At 41.2% G+C, this 16,465-nt stretch overlaps 1 protein-coding gene across 1 annotated transcript in view; it reads left to right on the forward strand.

Annotated features, from left to right (window-relative positions):
* The window catches only part of drosha (drosha ribonuclease III), a 370,040-nt gene that overhangs the window by 316,947 nt on the left and 36,628 nt on the right, over positions 1-16,465 (forward strand). Inside the window, exon 29 of the mRNA XM_061921522.1 lies at positions 7,644-7,747. Coding sequence (XP_061777506.1) covers positions 7,644-7,747 — 104 coding nt within the window. The remainder of the gene's footprint in view (positions 1-7,643; positions 7,748-16,465) is intronic.

The following is a 16,465-nucleotide window of genomic DNA, read 5'->3' on the forward strand; positions in this document are numbered from 1 at the left end:
GTCTTGGATGTGTTGATGTAGTGTTCATAGGCCTGGGGCCAATCTGCATGCAAGCAAAAGTTCGACTCCAGGTGTCGTTGAGGAGGGAGGGAGGTCAAAAGCCTCCACCGTTGAGGTGTAATAAATAAATGCAATAAATAATACATCCATCCATCCATTCCCTGCCACTTGTCCCTTTTGGGGTCGCGGGGGGGTGCTGGAGCCTATCTCAGCTGCATTCGGGCTGAAGCTGGCGTACACTCTGGACAAGTCACCACCTCATCGCAGGGCCAACACAGATAGACGGACAACATTCACACTCACATTCACACACTAGGGCCAATTTAATGTTGCCAATCAACTTATCCCCAGGGGCGTGTTTTTGGAAGTGGGAGAAAGCCGGAGTACCCGGAGGGAACCCACGCAGTCACGGAGAGAACGTGCAAACTCCACACAGAAAGATCCCGAGCCCGGGATTGAACTCTTCGTATTGTGAGGCCCATGCACTAACCCCTGTTCCACAGTGCTGCCCAATAAATAATACATATTGCGCACAAATGCACAATATGAAAACAAAAACACTACCACTATTAACGACATCCACTTGACGTCCAGTGCACCTGTCGCCCGGGGGGGTTCCCACATCTTCGGTCCACTCCAAGGTTTCTCATTGCATCCCATTGGGTTGAGTTTTTTCTTGCCCTGATGTGGGATCTGAGCCGAGGATGTCATTGTGGCTTGTGCAGCCCTTTGAGACACTCGTGATTTAGGGCTATATAAGTAAACTTTCATTGATTGATTGAAAAACACTAGCTCAACACCCACATACACCCCACTATAAATTAACTAAATATAGTTTATTTACATAATCTACGAGCATCGATAGTTTGCTTGTATACATTAAGTTCATTTCTAAACATGTTCATTGATATATTTCATATATTTCGTGTTCATTCATATCTTCATTAATATATGTATAAAAAATGTCTAAAGTATATAGTAGATGCGGCTTGTATACATACCAGTGCGCTCTGTAGTCCAGAAAATTGAGTAATTATCATCCACACACCATGTATTGTAACATCCATCTAAATATGGGACCGTTTTATTGTAGGTAAATCGGTACCGGCTACTACCGATGGAATTCCACTCCTACTGACTACTCTGAAGTAAATACACGTGTATCTTGAGGATTTGTAACCACAGTTAAAGCTTGCATGTGAAGGTTGTGTTCCCTTTTTGTGAGATACCGTGAGGCTCTTTTTTTCATTTAAATGGTATTTTTCGTCCTGGTCGTGGAACTGTGGACCAGCTCTATACTCTCGGCAGGGTTCTTGAGGGTGCATGGGAGTTTGCCCAACCAGTCTACATGTGCTTTGTGGACTTGGAGAAGGCATTCGACCGCTTGGGGAGTGCTCAGAGAGTATGGGGTATCGGACTGTCTTATTGTGGCGGTCCGTTCCCTGTACGATCAGTGTCAGAGCTTGGTCCGCATTGCCGGCAGTAAGTCGAACACATTTCCAGTGAAGGTTGGACTCCGCCAAGGCTGTCCTTTGTCACCGATTCTGTTCATAGCTTTTATGGACAGAATTTCTAGGCGCAGTCAAGGCGTTGAGGGGTTCCGGTTTGGTGACCGCAGGATTAGGTCTCTGCTTTTTGGAGATGATGTGGTCCTGATGGCTTCATCTGACCGGGACCTTCAGCTCTCGCTGGATCGGTTCGCAGCCGAGTGTGAAGCGACCGGAATGAGATTCAGCACCTCCAAGTCCGAGTCCATGGTTCTCGCCCGGAAAAGGGTGGAATGCCATCTCCGGGTTGGGGAGGAGACCCTGCCCCAAGTGGAGGAGTTCAAGTACCTAGGAGTCTTGTTCACGAGTGAGGGAAGAGTGGATCGTGAGATCGACAGGCGGATCGGTGCGGCGTCTTCAGTAATGCGGACGTTGTACCGATCCGTTGTGGTGAAGAAGGAGCTGAGCCGGAAGGCAAAGCTCTTAATTTACCGGTCGATCTGCGTTCCCATCCTCACCTATGGTCATGAGCTTTGGGTCATGACCGAAAGGATAAGATCACGGGTACAAGCGGCCGAAATGAGTTTCCTCCGCCGTGTGGCGAGGCTCTCCCTTAGAGATAGGGTGAGAAGCTCTGCCATCCGGGAGGAACTCAAAGTAAAGCCGCTGCTCCTCCACATCGAGAGGAGCCAGATGAGGTGGTTCGGGCATCTGGTCAGGATGCCACCCGAACGCCTCCCTAGGGAGGTGTTTAGGGCACGTCCAACCGATAGGAGGCCACGGGGAAGACCCAGGACACGTTGGGAAGAAAATGTCTCCCGGCTGGCCTGGGAACGCCTCGGGATCCCCCGGGAAGAGCTGGACGAAGTGGCTGGGGAGAGGGAAGTCTGGGTTTCCCTGCTTAGGCTGTTGTCCCCGCGACCCGACCTCGGATAAGCGGAAGATGATGGATGGATGGTATTTTTCAAACCCAAAACCAGTAAAGTTGGTACGTTGTGTAAATCGTTAATAAAAACAGAATAGAATGATTTGCGAATCTTTTTAAACTGATATTCAATTGAATGGACTGCAAAGACAAGATATTTAATGTTCGAACTGAGAAATGTCATTTTTTTTGCAAATAATCATCAACTTAGAATTTATTGGCAGCAACACATTGCAAACATTTGGCCCAGGGGCATTTTTACCACTGTGTTACATTGCCTTTCCTTTTAATAACACTCAGTAAACATTTGGGAACTAAGGAGACCAATTTTGGAAGCTTTTCAGGTTAAATGTTTTCTCATTCCTGCTTGATGTACATCTTAAGTTGTTCAACAGTCCGGGGTCTCCGTTGTAGTATTTGACGTTTCATAATGCTCCACACATTTTCGATGGGAGACAAGTCTGGAATACAGATAGGCCTGTCGAGTACCCGCACTCTTTTATTATGAAGCCACACTGTTGTAACACGTGCAGAATGTGGCTTTGCATTGTCTTGCTAAAATAAGCAGGGGCGTCCATGAAAAAGACGTTGCTCAAATGGCAACATATGTTGCTCCAAAACCTGTATGTACCTTTCAGCATTAATGGTGCCTTCACAGATGTGTAAGTTACCCATGCCCTGGGTACTAATGCACCCCCATACCGTCACAGATGCTGGCTTTTGAACTTTGCGCTTATAACAGTCCGGATGGTTTTTGGAGGACACAACGTCCATTGTTTCAAAAAACAATTTGAAATGTGGACACTTTTCCACTTTGCGTCAGTCCATCTTAGATGAGCTCGGGCCCAGCGAAGCCGGCAGCGTTTCTGGTTGTTGTTGACAAATGGCTTTGGCTTTGCATAGTAGAGTTTTAACTTGCACTTACAAACTGTATTTACTGACAGTGGTTTTCTGAAGTGTTTTTAAGCCCATGCGGTGATATCCTTTACACACTGATGTCAGTTTTTGATGCAGTACCGTCTGAGGGATCGAAGATTCCAGGCATTGCCGCTTACGTGCAGGGATTTCTCCACATTCTCTGAACCTTTTGAGGATACTGCGGACCGTGGATGGTGAAATCCCTAAATTCCTTGCAATAGCTTGAGAAATGTTTTTTTTGTTAAACTGTTCCACAATTTGCCCACACATTTGTTCACAAAGTGGTGACCCTCGCCCCATCCTTGTTTGTGGGTAACTGAGCATTTCATGGAAGCTGCTTTTATACCCAATCATGGCACTCACCTGTTCCCAATTAACCTGCACACCTGTGGGATGTTCCAAATAAGTGTTTGATGAGCATTCCTCAACTTTCTCAGTCTTTTTTGCCACTTTTGACCGCTTTTTTTAAACATCCAATCCACCTTATTTGTATAACACATTGAAACAACATACACTACCGTTCAAAAGTTTGGGGTCACCCAAACAATTTTGTGTTTTCCATGAAAAGTCACACTTATTCACCACCATACGTTGTGAAATGAATAGAAAATAGAGTCAATCTGCTCAAAGGACGGTCAGTTTTGTAGCTTCTGTAACGAGCTAAACTGTTTTCAGATGTGTGAACGTGATTGCACAAGGGTTTTCTAATCATCAATTAGCTTTCTGAGCCAATGAGCAAACACATTGTACCATTAGAACACTGGAGTGATAGTTGCTGAAAATAGGCCTCTATACACCTATGTAGATATTGAACCAAAAACCAGACATTTACCACATTAGCAATGTATAGAGTGTATGTCTTTAAAGTTAAGACTAGTTTAAAGTTATCTTCATTAAAAAGTACAGTGCTTTTCCTTCAAAAATAAGGACATTTCAATGTGACCCCAAACTTTTGAAGGGTAGTGTAAATGTTTCCAAAGTGCTGCACAACAATATTCAAATATCCTAGCCCCACCAATGACTGAATAAAAAATAAAACCAATATAAAAATTATTAAAGATAAATAAATAAATAAATACATATGATTAAAAACAATTTTAAAGGGTAAAACCAATTAAAACAATAAATAGAAAAACAAACAAACACAGAGGACCACAAAACTCACGTTCTGTTAAAAGCCAAAGAATAAAAGTGGGTCTTAAGACAAGACTTAAAACACTCCACTGCGGGAGCAATTCTAACATGGAGGGGCAAAGTGTTCCAGAGCTTAGGGTTGACCACAGAGAAGGCCCTGTCTCCCCTAGTTTTAAGTCTGGTCTTGGGCACCACGAGCTGGAGCTGGCTCTCGGACCTCAGTAGTGTAAATTTGGATGAGGTCCAAGATATAATGAGGTGCCAGTCCATGTACAGCTTTAAAAACAAACAGCGATGTTTTAAAATTAATTCTAAATTGAACAGGGAGCCAAGAATTAAGGTTATATGCTTGCGTTTCCTGGCACCTGTTAAAAGTCGTGCCGCAGTGTTCTGGACTAACTGCAGAGGTGGGTAGTAACGCGCTACATTTACTCCGTTACATCTACTTGAGTAACTTTTGGGATAAATTGTACCTCTAAGAGTAGTTTTTATGCAACATACTTTTACTTTTACTTGAGTATATTTATGGAGAAGAAACGCTACTTTTACTGCGTTCCATTTATCGACATTCAGCTCGCTACTCGCTACTTTTTTTTTATCGATCTATTAATGTTTGTTTTGGTTTTTCAAAGTAGGATCCACGCATGCTTGCGTTTCACCAATCACATGCAGTCACTGGTGACGTTGGACCAATCAAACAGAGCCAGGCGGTCACATGACCGTCACACGTAAAACCCGATTTAAGCAAGTTGAAAAACTTATTGGGGTGTTACCATTTAGTGGTCAACTGTACAGAATATGTACTGTACTGTGCAATCTACTAATAAATGTTTCAATCAATCAATCAAAAGTGTAAAGGAAAAAAGACACTTTTTATTTTCAACCATACTTCCCGTCAAAAGCCTAAAAACTGATCGCACATTTCCTGTCTTCACAATAAAAGTGCCGCTCCATCGCGCCTGCGCTAACAAAATAAGAGTCTCCGAAAGCCAGAGCAAACAAGCTAGCAAACTTCGGAGTTTGCCGCCAATGTTTTTATTGTAAAGTGTATGAAAACGAATATGGAAGCTGGACAAATAAGATGCCAAAAACCAACGAGTTTCATGTGGTATTAGACAGAAAGGAGGAACTTTTTTTTCTCCTCCATTTGAAAACGTGGACGTTACAGCACTATACTGTCTGATTCCAATCAATGCAAGTCATCAGAATCAGGTAATACACCAACTTATGTTTTTGTCTTCATGAAAGATAGGAATTTATATGTTAAACATGCATCTATATACATTAAAACACCTTTAACATGTCAACAAAAACGGCAAAAAATATAAATTATATACTGTATATATAAATTTATGTATATATGTATATATATACATTAATATATATATATATGATATGTGTGTGTATGTATATGATATGTGTGTGTATGTATATGTATATATGAGGTAGATCACCTCGACTTGGTCATTTATTAAGTAATTGATTAACTTTAAAAAACTTATTGGGGTGTTACCATTTAGTGGTCAATTGTACAAAATATGTACTGTACTGTGCAATCTACTAATACAAATTTCAATCAATCAATCAATGCCCACTGAGCCTATGGTGCTGGTAAGTTATTGTGGCTCAATGTGCCTTATTTTTTTTTATTTTAATGTAGTATTATTTAATATATATTATTGTTTTAGTTGCTTAAGAGATATTCCTGGCTCTGAATTTGCTCGTTGCTATTTTCATGTTTTTGTGCATTATTTGTTGCCGTCATCATTAAACAATCAGGTTACTCATCAGTTACTCAGTACTTGAGTAGTTTTTTCACAACATACTTTTTACTTTTACTCAAGTAAATATTTGGGTGACTACTCCTTACTTTTACTTGAGTAATAAATCTCTAAAGTAACAGTACTCTTCCTTGAGTACAATTTCTGGCTACTCTACCCACCTCTGACTAACTGCAACCGGTTATTTGACGCCTGCAACATGTTGTCAAATTTTAAATGAGCTAATAATTGCATAAAATAAAGTTTACCAGTTCAAACGTTAGGTATCTTGTCTTTGCAGTCCATTCAATTGAATATAAGTTGAAAATGCTTTGCAAATCATTGTATTCTGTTTTTATCTACAATTTACACAACGTGCCAACGTCACTGGTTTTGGGTTTTGTATGTAATGCATTTCTTCATTTCCAGTTAAAAACTGCGTAGCATTAACGTCCTCGCTCACAGTCTGGGTTGGAATGAAGCAAAAGCCTGATGCGCGGCGGACCGTGCTGGAGTTTGGGACAAAGCTCGGTGGCGGCCTCCCCTCTGAAGCTCTGCCGCGGTCTGATGTGCCGGGCTAATTGCCGTCTCGGTGAGCCTCTCCGGGGAGAATCCCGACTCTGGAAGGAGCTAAGCTTTGCGTCATGGCCGCCTCATTTCCACTTCCAAGAGGGAAAGTTGCAAAGCGCCGTCTGGCGCGTACACCACCACCCCACACACACACACACACACACACACCACCCTCACACCGCGGTGTCTCACGTTTCATCCAATTTGGGCAAAAACAGAAGCAATGAAGGGCCCTCCCTTTATAATGACTTCTTCTTCTCTTTGCTGCGCTCTGTGATTACGCATGAGGAGAGCAGGCGTACTGAAAAGTGGGCAAAATGCTGCTCCTCACATTTCTCTTCTTTAGGCTGCAGCTGTGCAGTGTGGCACACCCACCCCAAGAGATGGGGAAGTGGAATGGAGAAAAAGGGAAACAAAGTGCAGCTTCTGAGAGGTCGGGAGCAATAAAGCGAAAGAGCAGGCAGCAGAAGCACTCTTTGTAGAAAATTAATAGGAGCAGACAGTTCTGGATTCAAAGTCTGCCTTTTTATGACGAGGCCGCTTCGCTGTTAATGGAAGAGCTTTTAGAAGTCCCCCCTGGATAAGAGCAATGTATCAGGGCGGCACACCTGGGAGACTCCCGGTCGTACCGTATTTCTGGACGCGGATTGGCTTTTGTCTTAAGTAGTCTGTGATTTGTCCAGATGGAGAGTGCTATGCTGCTGATGCTTGGGCTGTGGGGGGTTGACGGGGTACAAATGGAATAAAAGCCATTGCAAAGGAAACACAGATTGTTTATTTCCTACTATCTCTAAAAGGAAGCGTTTTCATGTCGTCCTCTCTCCCCTTTGCGGGTTTTGTGTGTTGCAGGAATTCATCCTGAACCAGGACTGGAATGACCCCAAGTCTCAGCTGCAGCAGTGCTGCTTGACTCTGAGGACGGAGGGCAAAGAGCCCGACATCCCTTTGTACAAGTAAGACACGCTCTTCTTGGCCTTTCAGTCAACATGAAAATAGATTAAACAAGACTTTTGATTAATAAGAAGTAGAGATGTCTGATAATATCGGCCGATAAATGCTTTAAAATGTCATATTGGAAATGATCAGTATCTGTAATAAAAAGGTAAAATAATTACTTTTTATAACGCTGCTTTACGGAGCGGAACATATCCGGTAAAACACGGACGTAGGGAGAACTACAGAGCAGTTGCGTCTCCCAGTCAGTCAGCAGCCTCTCTTCTCTCCCACACACGACACAGGCGTTGACGACTGCAGCATGAGAGGTTTACTGGCGACGCTTGATGACCTCATCGAACCGCCGCGAGCGGAGCATAACAACAAGGGTGTGTTGTTGCTGGTGCTGTAGTCGTGGCTAACAAGCGAGTTCGCTCGATGACTGACTAACGACACCATGTCTAGGGTTTGGGATTATTTTAAAGTCGGTCTGACGGATAAAAAAACGGCAATTTGCAATGACTACAAAAAGTTGGTAATGCGAGGAGGAACCAAGACGTCTTCCTTTAATATAGGGATGTCCCGATCCAGGTTTTTGCACTTCCGATCCGATACCGATGTTGTTTTCGATCTTCCGATACTGGCCTATCTGAGCGTGTATTAAAGTTTCAAGTAATTTAGCCTACTTAGTTGTCAGATTCATGTTGAAAAGGGTATTAGTACTCTTGATAACAACTAACCAGCTGAATTAGGTGAGTTTGAATAATACACTATGGTTGGTATTCAAAGATAAACACAAAATAGACAAAATTATACATGACAAACAGAAATGGCATCATTGAACAGTAAAAAAGTGAACAGTATAAAGTGCAAATAATGCTGTAAACATTATTACGGCGTGGCGCAGTGGTAGAGCGGCCATGTGCAACCCGAGGGTCCCTGGTTCGATCCCCACGTAGTACCAACCTCGTCACGTCCGTTGTGTCCTGAGCAAGACACTTCACCCTTGCTCCTGATGGGTGCTGGTTAGCGCCTTGCATGGCAGCTCCCTCCATCAGTGTGTGAGTGTGTGTGTGAATGGGTAAATGTGGAAGTAGTGTCAAAGCGCATTGAGTACCTTGAAGGTAGAAAAGCGCTATACAAGTACAACCCATTTATCATTTATTAAAAGAATGCAAAACACAAACAACCTGAGTGGGATAAAATGTCTATAACTCAGCATCAATACATGCTCTTGAACAAGTATAAACTTAGAAAAATAAAAAAAATAAAAATATCTACACACTCCCTTCAATTATTTGCCCCAGTCGGGGGGGTGGCAAACAATTGAAGTCCGAGCATAATGGGAGATTATTTCTAACAAAGACGAGCACTTCAAGATGCTCAGGTGTCAGCCTGCTCCTGTGTTCATCAATGATGAGTGAGGCTGTGCTAAAAAGCCTCTCACTCTCAAGAGTCATAAAAATGTCTTACCACTTTTCCACCACGCTTGACTTCATTGTGGCGTGTTTTGCACTCCACCTCTTCATCTTTTTCTTTTTGTAGGGTAAAATAATCCCACACAGCTGACATTTTTACCAGTAACTTGTAATTCACATGGCCGTCTTAACGGTTAGGACACAGACCTGTGGATGTGTTGAAGGTGTGCTGGAAAATGCGGAACTAAATTAAGGAGCAGCAGAAAAGTGAAATGTATTATTTAAATCGGTGCGTTGGAAAACACGGACATGATATTTTTAAAAACTGGATCTGGATCGGCATTTTCCTATGCATTGCCGATACGCATTTTTTGGCAAATATGGGCGGCTGATCCGATCCAAATATCGGATCGGGATAACCCTACTTTAATACGAGTAACTTGATCTCCCACTTCTTCAAGATTCATAAAGAGATACACGATGAATACAAGCGGAAGATAGATGAAAAGCAAACAGCGAAAAAAAGTAGCAGCACACAGTTGTCGCTTTAAGACTCAGCCGAGAAAAAATAAAACTACAACAAAAAACACCCCAAGGCGAACGCCCACTTTGTGGTCAGGGACAACGCACGCAGTGTGTCAAAAGTTTGGTGTGGATAGTCTGCCCTGCATGGCGCACACTTTGCAGCTTGCAGTGAACTGAGGTGCCCTGTCTCAACGCAGCATTTCAGAAGCTCTGGCTGACTGCTAGGCCACTTCAAGCACTCCCCACCAGCTTGCAGCACATTTTTGTTACTCATACAAATACATTTGAGCAGGGCAGATTGGGCCCAGTTTATAATTTCCTGTTATACAGTATGCCAGGCAGTCTTGCACTAAAGGAGGACTATGTTATTGTTTACTTTATTACTCAAGTATACTCTGGACTGAAGCTGTGTGCCTTCATTGTTTTTGTAGCTGTTGTTTTGAGGCATGTTTAAAAAAATAATGCACTTTGTGAAAGTCAAAGTAAAGTATTTCCCATAATTGTAGTGGGTATCAGAATTATCTCAAGGACAGCATGTCCCAAATTCCACGCTGCTGTTTTGAGGCATGTTAAAAAAAAATAATGCACTTTGTGACTTCAATAATAAATATAGCAGTGTCATGTTGGCACTTTTTTCTTTAATTTGAGTTGAAGTTGTTCTCTTATTTTAGAAAACCTTGTTACATTGTTTAATGCATTCAGCGGCGCATCACAACAAAATTAGGAAAATTTAATGTGTTAATTCCACGACCATATATATCGGTAACAGTTGATATCGGAATCGGTAATTAAGAGTTGGACAACATCGGATATCGGCAAAAAAGCCATTATCGGACATCTCTAATAAGAAGCAATGTTCGTTTTGTACAGGATATTTAGGTCATTTTATGCATTAAAATAACAGTTTCCTTTTCAGGACCAGTTCCCATCTTATCAATTGCTTGGAATCACTTGCCATTTTTGTAAATGTTCTTTTAATGATTCTTCCGGATGGGGATGACATCATTACGCAACGTGCGTAGTGACATCAAATTGCAAAATGCTGGTGCCCGCGCAGAACAAACACTAATATATTACAACAAAAGATTGCAACATTGCTATTTGTAATAATTAAAAGCCTGCTAGTTCAACAAGGAGGACATACGAACGATATGATGAAAAATTTGAACACACAGCATGCAATAAATATAAAAGTCGAGTTTTTTTAACCGCTCTAATCTCATCCCAGCAGCAGTAACACTAGCACGTCATTTGAAATCAACAAGTACTCACGCCTCCTATCATGTTAGCGCTATTATTTGTTAAATTGAAATGAATACCTTCTCAATTAGATGAGCATGACAAGAGACATTCTGACTGGCTCTAAGGCGGGCTGATCGAATGTCACTGAGCAGCAACTAACTTTGTGTTTAAAAGTTACTATATTTGGTAGGTGAATGTTCAATTGTAGTCAGAGAAAGGGTGCATGTTTTCCTGCAACCAGAGTTTCTCCGTCATTATATTAGAATATGTTGTAAAAGTCCATTCATATCAGCAATTACCTTCAAATGTGAAACTAATATGTGATATTAACTCATACATGCAAGCCTTTGTTATAATTCTAATCAACATGGCTTACCATTTTTGAAACCTTACATTTTCTGAGAAGTTTTTCATAAACTGCCATAATCATCAACATTATAACCAATAAAGGCTTGACAAATCTCATGTTGCTAAATGTTACATTAATGTATAATTTGCACATGATTAAATTTTACTGAAGCATATTCATTTCTCATATTTATTTGCAAAATGCGATGAGGTGGCGACTTGTCCAGGGTGTACACCGCCTTCCACCCGATTGTAGCTGAGATAGGCACCAGCGCCCCCCGCGACCCCAAAGTGAATAAGCGGTAGGAAATAGATGGATGGGTTCTTGTTTTTTTTTTTCTATGCTATGATGTGCCTCTTTAGACCTCACTATAGGCTTTGTAAGGTAAAGTTACCTCTAAACTGAACAAACTTGATGCCAATCCTCCCCTTTTCTACTTTTTTCAAAGTAAGAAGGGTTAATGAACCAAACTGTTAAAGGGGAACATTATCACAATTTCAAAAGGGTTAAAAACAATAAAAATCAGTTACCAGTGGCATTTTGTATTTTTTGAAGTTTTTTTCAAAATTTTACCGGTCTCAGAATATCCCTAAAAAAAGCTTTAAAGTGCTTGATTTTCGCTATTTGCGATGCCACTATCCATTTCCCTGTGACGTCATACAGTGCGGCCAATGTAAACAATGGCGAATAGCACAGCAAGATATAGCAACATTAGCTCGGATTCAAACTCTGATTTCAGCGGTTTAAGCGATTCAACAGATTACGCATGTATTGAAACGGATGGTTGGAGTATGAAAGTTTTGAAGAAGACACTGAAGCTATTGAGCGAATAGCTATTGACGCTATTCATAGCCATAGCATGGCCGAATAGCTGCGTTAGCATCGCCGGTAAAATGTGCGAACCAAACGATCAGGACTTTCGCATCATGTGACACTGGAGAAACTTAAATCTGTCGATTGGTAAGTGTTTTTTTCGCATTAAATGTGGGTGGAAGGAAACGTAATATAGTTGCAAATGCATCTGCAGGTTATCCATACATCTCTGTGCCATGTCTGCTTTAGCACCGCCGGTAAATAGCATGTTAGCGTCAATTAGCGTAGCATGTTAGCATCGATTAACTGGCAGTCACGCCGCGACCAAATATGTCTGATTAGCACATAAGTCAACATCAACAAAACTCACCTTTGTGATTTTGTTGACTTAATCATTGCAAATGCATCTGCAGGTTATCCATACATCTCTGTGCCATGTCTGTCATCGCCGGTAAGATGTGGAGACACTTTGGCACATTCAACGGGGGTCTGGCGGCAGACACTTTCGCATCTTCGGGCCAGTGGTGCAACTTGAATCCCTCCCTGTTAGTGTTGTTACACCCTCCGACAACACACCGACGAGGCATGATGTCTCCAAGGTTCCAAAAAATTGTCGAAAAAACGGAAAATAACAGAGCTGAGACCCAATGTTTACAATGGGTTGAAAATGAAAATGGCGGGTGTATTACCTCGGCGACGTCACATTCTGACGTCATCTCCTCCAGAGCGATAAACAGAAAGGCGTTTAATTCGCCAAAATTCACCCATTTAGAGTTCGGAAATCGGTTAAAAAATATATGGTCTTTTTTCTGCAACATCAAGGTATATATTGATGCTTACATAGGTCTGCTGATAATGTTCCCCTTTAAGCAGAATCGAAAGTGGAATCAGGATTGGAAAAATCTTATCAATTCTAATCCCCAGTTTTAAGTAAATAATAGACCTGTCAAATGATATCTTTTTTTAATCAGATTAATCCCATTTTGGAATTTGGATTAACCATGATAATCAAAGGTGATTGCAAGTGAGTAATTAAAATCTGCTTCAAAAAAGACTCAAATATTTGTACACATATGCCATTTTATTGTCAGGAAGTCATTTTTGAACATTTTTAAACATTTTACTTGAATACATGTCTTTTTTTTTTTGCACAAAACTTGGTAACCGTTTTATCTAAAGTACTTTTAAGATGCATTTTGGAGTGAAATCTGCCAGCGAACACACCGGGGTCTCCTCACTCATTTTTGGAGTGATTTATGCACAGGGATTATCGAATCCTCTTATCCAACCGATTCCTTATCGATTCTGTTATCGAATCCAGATAGGTGTTTGTAGATGGAAAAAAAACACACAATACTCGGTATAACAAAAACTCACTTTTGGCAGCCTTTACATATATTTTTTAAGAAAAATATAAAATAAAATAAATCTTATGGCCCCAAAAGGAATAAGCGGTAGAAAATGGATGGATGGATGGATGGAAATAAATAGTGACTGTTAGTGCCCTTTTAATTGGGCCACCCAACAAAACATACCAATTCAAATGTACCAGTCTGAAAATGCTGTGAACACAGTATGTCAGCTGATAAAGTTTAGTTTTACGGCTGCTATCTAGCCTCTTTTGGTTCGATTACTGGTCCGAGGCCCTTGGCTTTGTTCTAAGTTGGAAATGACAAAGATGTCATCGTCTCCCATTTATTTAGATCAGGGGTGTCAAACTCAAATCCAGGGTGGGCCAAAATTTAAAACTGAACAAAAACGCGGGCCAAAGTTGAACAAATTAACCTTTTAATAGGAACCCAAACAAGGTTTGCATTTAATATTGAACAAGCAAGGCTTATATAACTTTATATTAACATGTAAAATCGAGTTTTAAATAATAATCATTAAAAATATCAATGGCCTATCAAATTAAATTTAAATAAAATGCGATGAGGTGGCGACTTGTCCAGGGTGTACCCTGCCTTCCGCCCGATTGTAGCTGAGATAGGCGCCAGCGCCCCCCGCGACCCCGAAAGGGAATAAGCGGTAGAAAATGGATGGATGGATGGAATGCCTCTCTTCTATTTGCAGCCCTCTGAGGTAAATATCAAAATAAACTTTTTCCACAGGCTAATAATAAATTTGCAAATAAAATAACGATAACAAATTAATCAAACATTCAAGCCTTGAAGTAGCAAGAGAAAGTGCATGAGTAAAACATTAATTATTGCTTGGGGGGGTGTATATTGTAGCATCCCGGAAGAGTTAGTGCTGCAAGGGGTTCTGGGTATTCTGACTGGCTCTAAGGCGGGCTGATCGAATGTCATTGAGCAGCGACTAAGTTTGTGGTTAAAAGTTACTATATTTGGTAGGTGAATGTTCAATTGTAGTCAGAGAAAGGGTGCATGTTTTCCTGCAACCAGAGTTTCTCCGTCAATATATTAGAATATCGTGTAAAAGTCCATTCATATCAGCAATTACCTTCGAATGTGAAACTAATATGTGATATTAACTCATACATGCAAGCCTTTGCTACTTCAAGGCAACATTCAAGCCTTGAAGTAGCAAGAGAAAGTGCATGAGTAAAACATTAATTATTGCTTGGGGGGGGTGTATATTGTAGCATCCCGGAAGAGTTAGTGCTGCAAGGGGTTCTGGGTATTTGTTCTGTTGTGTTTATGTTGTGTTACGGTGCAGATGTTCTCCCGAAATGTGTTTGTTATTCTTGTTTGGTTTGGGTTCACAGTGTGGTGCATTTTTGTAAGATTCATAAAGTTGTTTTTACGGCCACCCTCAGTGTGACCTGTATGGATGTTGAACAAGTATGCTTGGCATTCACTTGTGTGTGTAAAGAGGCGCATATGTTATGTGACTGGGTTGGCACGCTATTTCTATGAAGGAAAAGCGGACGTGACGACAGGTTGTAGAGGACGCTAAAGGCAGTGCCGTTAATGCACACCCCCAATATTGTCGTCCGGGTAGAAATGGGGAGAAATTCGGGAGAATGTTTACCCCGGGAGATTTTCGGGAAGGGCACTGAAATTTGGGAGTCCCGGAAAATCGCGAGGGTTGGCAAGTATGAGTATTAGTGGTCAATGCGGTGTTACAGCCGCTGTATAAAACCGGCGTGCCAGCTCTAATGTTAATTTCATACTGCCTCAAGGGCCAAATGAAATTACACGGCGGGCCAAATTTGGCCCGCAGGCCAGTGTTTGACACCCATGATTTAGATATTTAAAATGGAAAGTGTAGCTGCCATTACGATGTGCAGTAATCTGCGTTTATGGATGATTTACCAGTTACTAATGTAATCTAGTAAATTACCATGGTCAGCTAATTATTTGCTATGGTGATGTAAGTCATAGCAGCTGAGATGAGGCACCAAGCAGTGTGGGCGGGAAGCGTTTCCACACTCTGCATGTAAAAATCATTTGTAATCAAATGTGTTTTATTTAACTTCAGTTTGTTTCATTAATTGGATTGACATTATGTGGGGAAAAGAAAAGTTTTCTCATACTTCAAATACATTAATAATGAAAACCATGTGATGACAGTGCTAATGTTTCCTTTGTGGATCAATCCACAAATAGCATTTCAATGTAATGTGATGTTATCCTATTAAACATAAGCGCATATAAAAGGTTTATATCGCATCCTTCTGCTCGCAAACAGAATGTAGGTTGTGGATGTACAAAAGCTTGTTGTAAGTGTAAACAACCTTGCCCCCTCAGGGAGTCGCCCACCCTCACACTTTGACAAAAGGTCAAGTAGCAAGTTTCATTTCACTGAATGCCTTTTGAGAGCTGACATATTTGTTGCTATGGTGATTGACAAACATGGTTTACTGCTTCAAGAGAGCCAACTAATCGTGAAGCACATATACTGTAGAGCAGTGGTCACCGACTTTCAAGCCCATGAGCATCCCCCCTATATATACATATATATTTACAATTTACTAACAATACTTTTTAAAACATTACAATTTGCTCCTGTCACATAGAGGATCTTTGACTTGGTTTGCAGTAGGTTTTTATTAACAGCTCAGTGCTCCTCACATATTAAAACATCTTCGATTAGCATCTTTGCTGTAGGTTCTTAATAGTAAAGCACCGTGCACCTGTCAAATAGAGGATCTTTGAATTGTGTGTTTGTGGTAGAATTTTATAAATTGCACAGTTCTCCTGTTGTGTAAATTATCTTTGATAGTGATTTTTAAGTTGGTTCTAAACACAGCACAGTCACATAGAGCAGTGATTTTCAACCCCCGTGCCGTGAGATATTGTCTGGTGTGCCGTGGGAAACTATTTAACTTCCCCTAATTGGTCCAAAACATCCATCCATCCATCCATTTTCTACCGCTTATTCCCTTTCAGGGTTGCGGGGGGCGCTGGCGCCTATCTCAGCTACAA

This window comes from Nerophis ophidion, linkage group LG15 (genome assembly GCF_033978795.1).
Source record: "Nerophis ophidion isolate RoL-2023_Sa linkage group LG15, RoL_Noph_v1.0, whole genome shotgun sequence".
Lineage (NCBI taxonomy): Eukaryota > Metazoa > Chordata > Actinopteri > Syngnathiformes > Syngnathidae > Nerophis > Nerophis ophidion.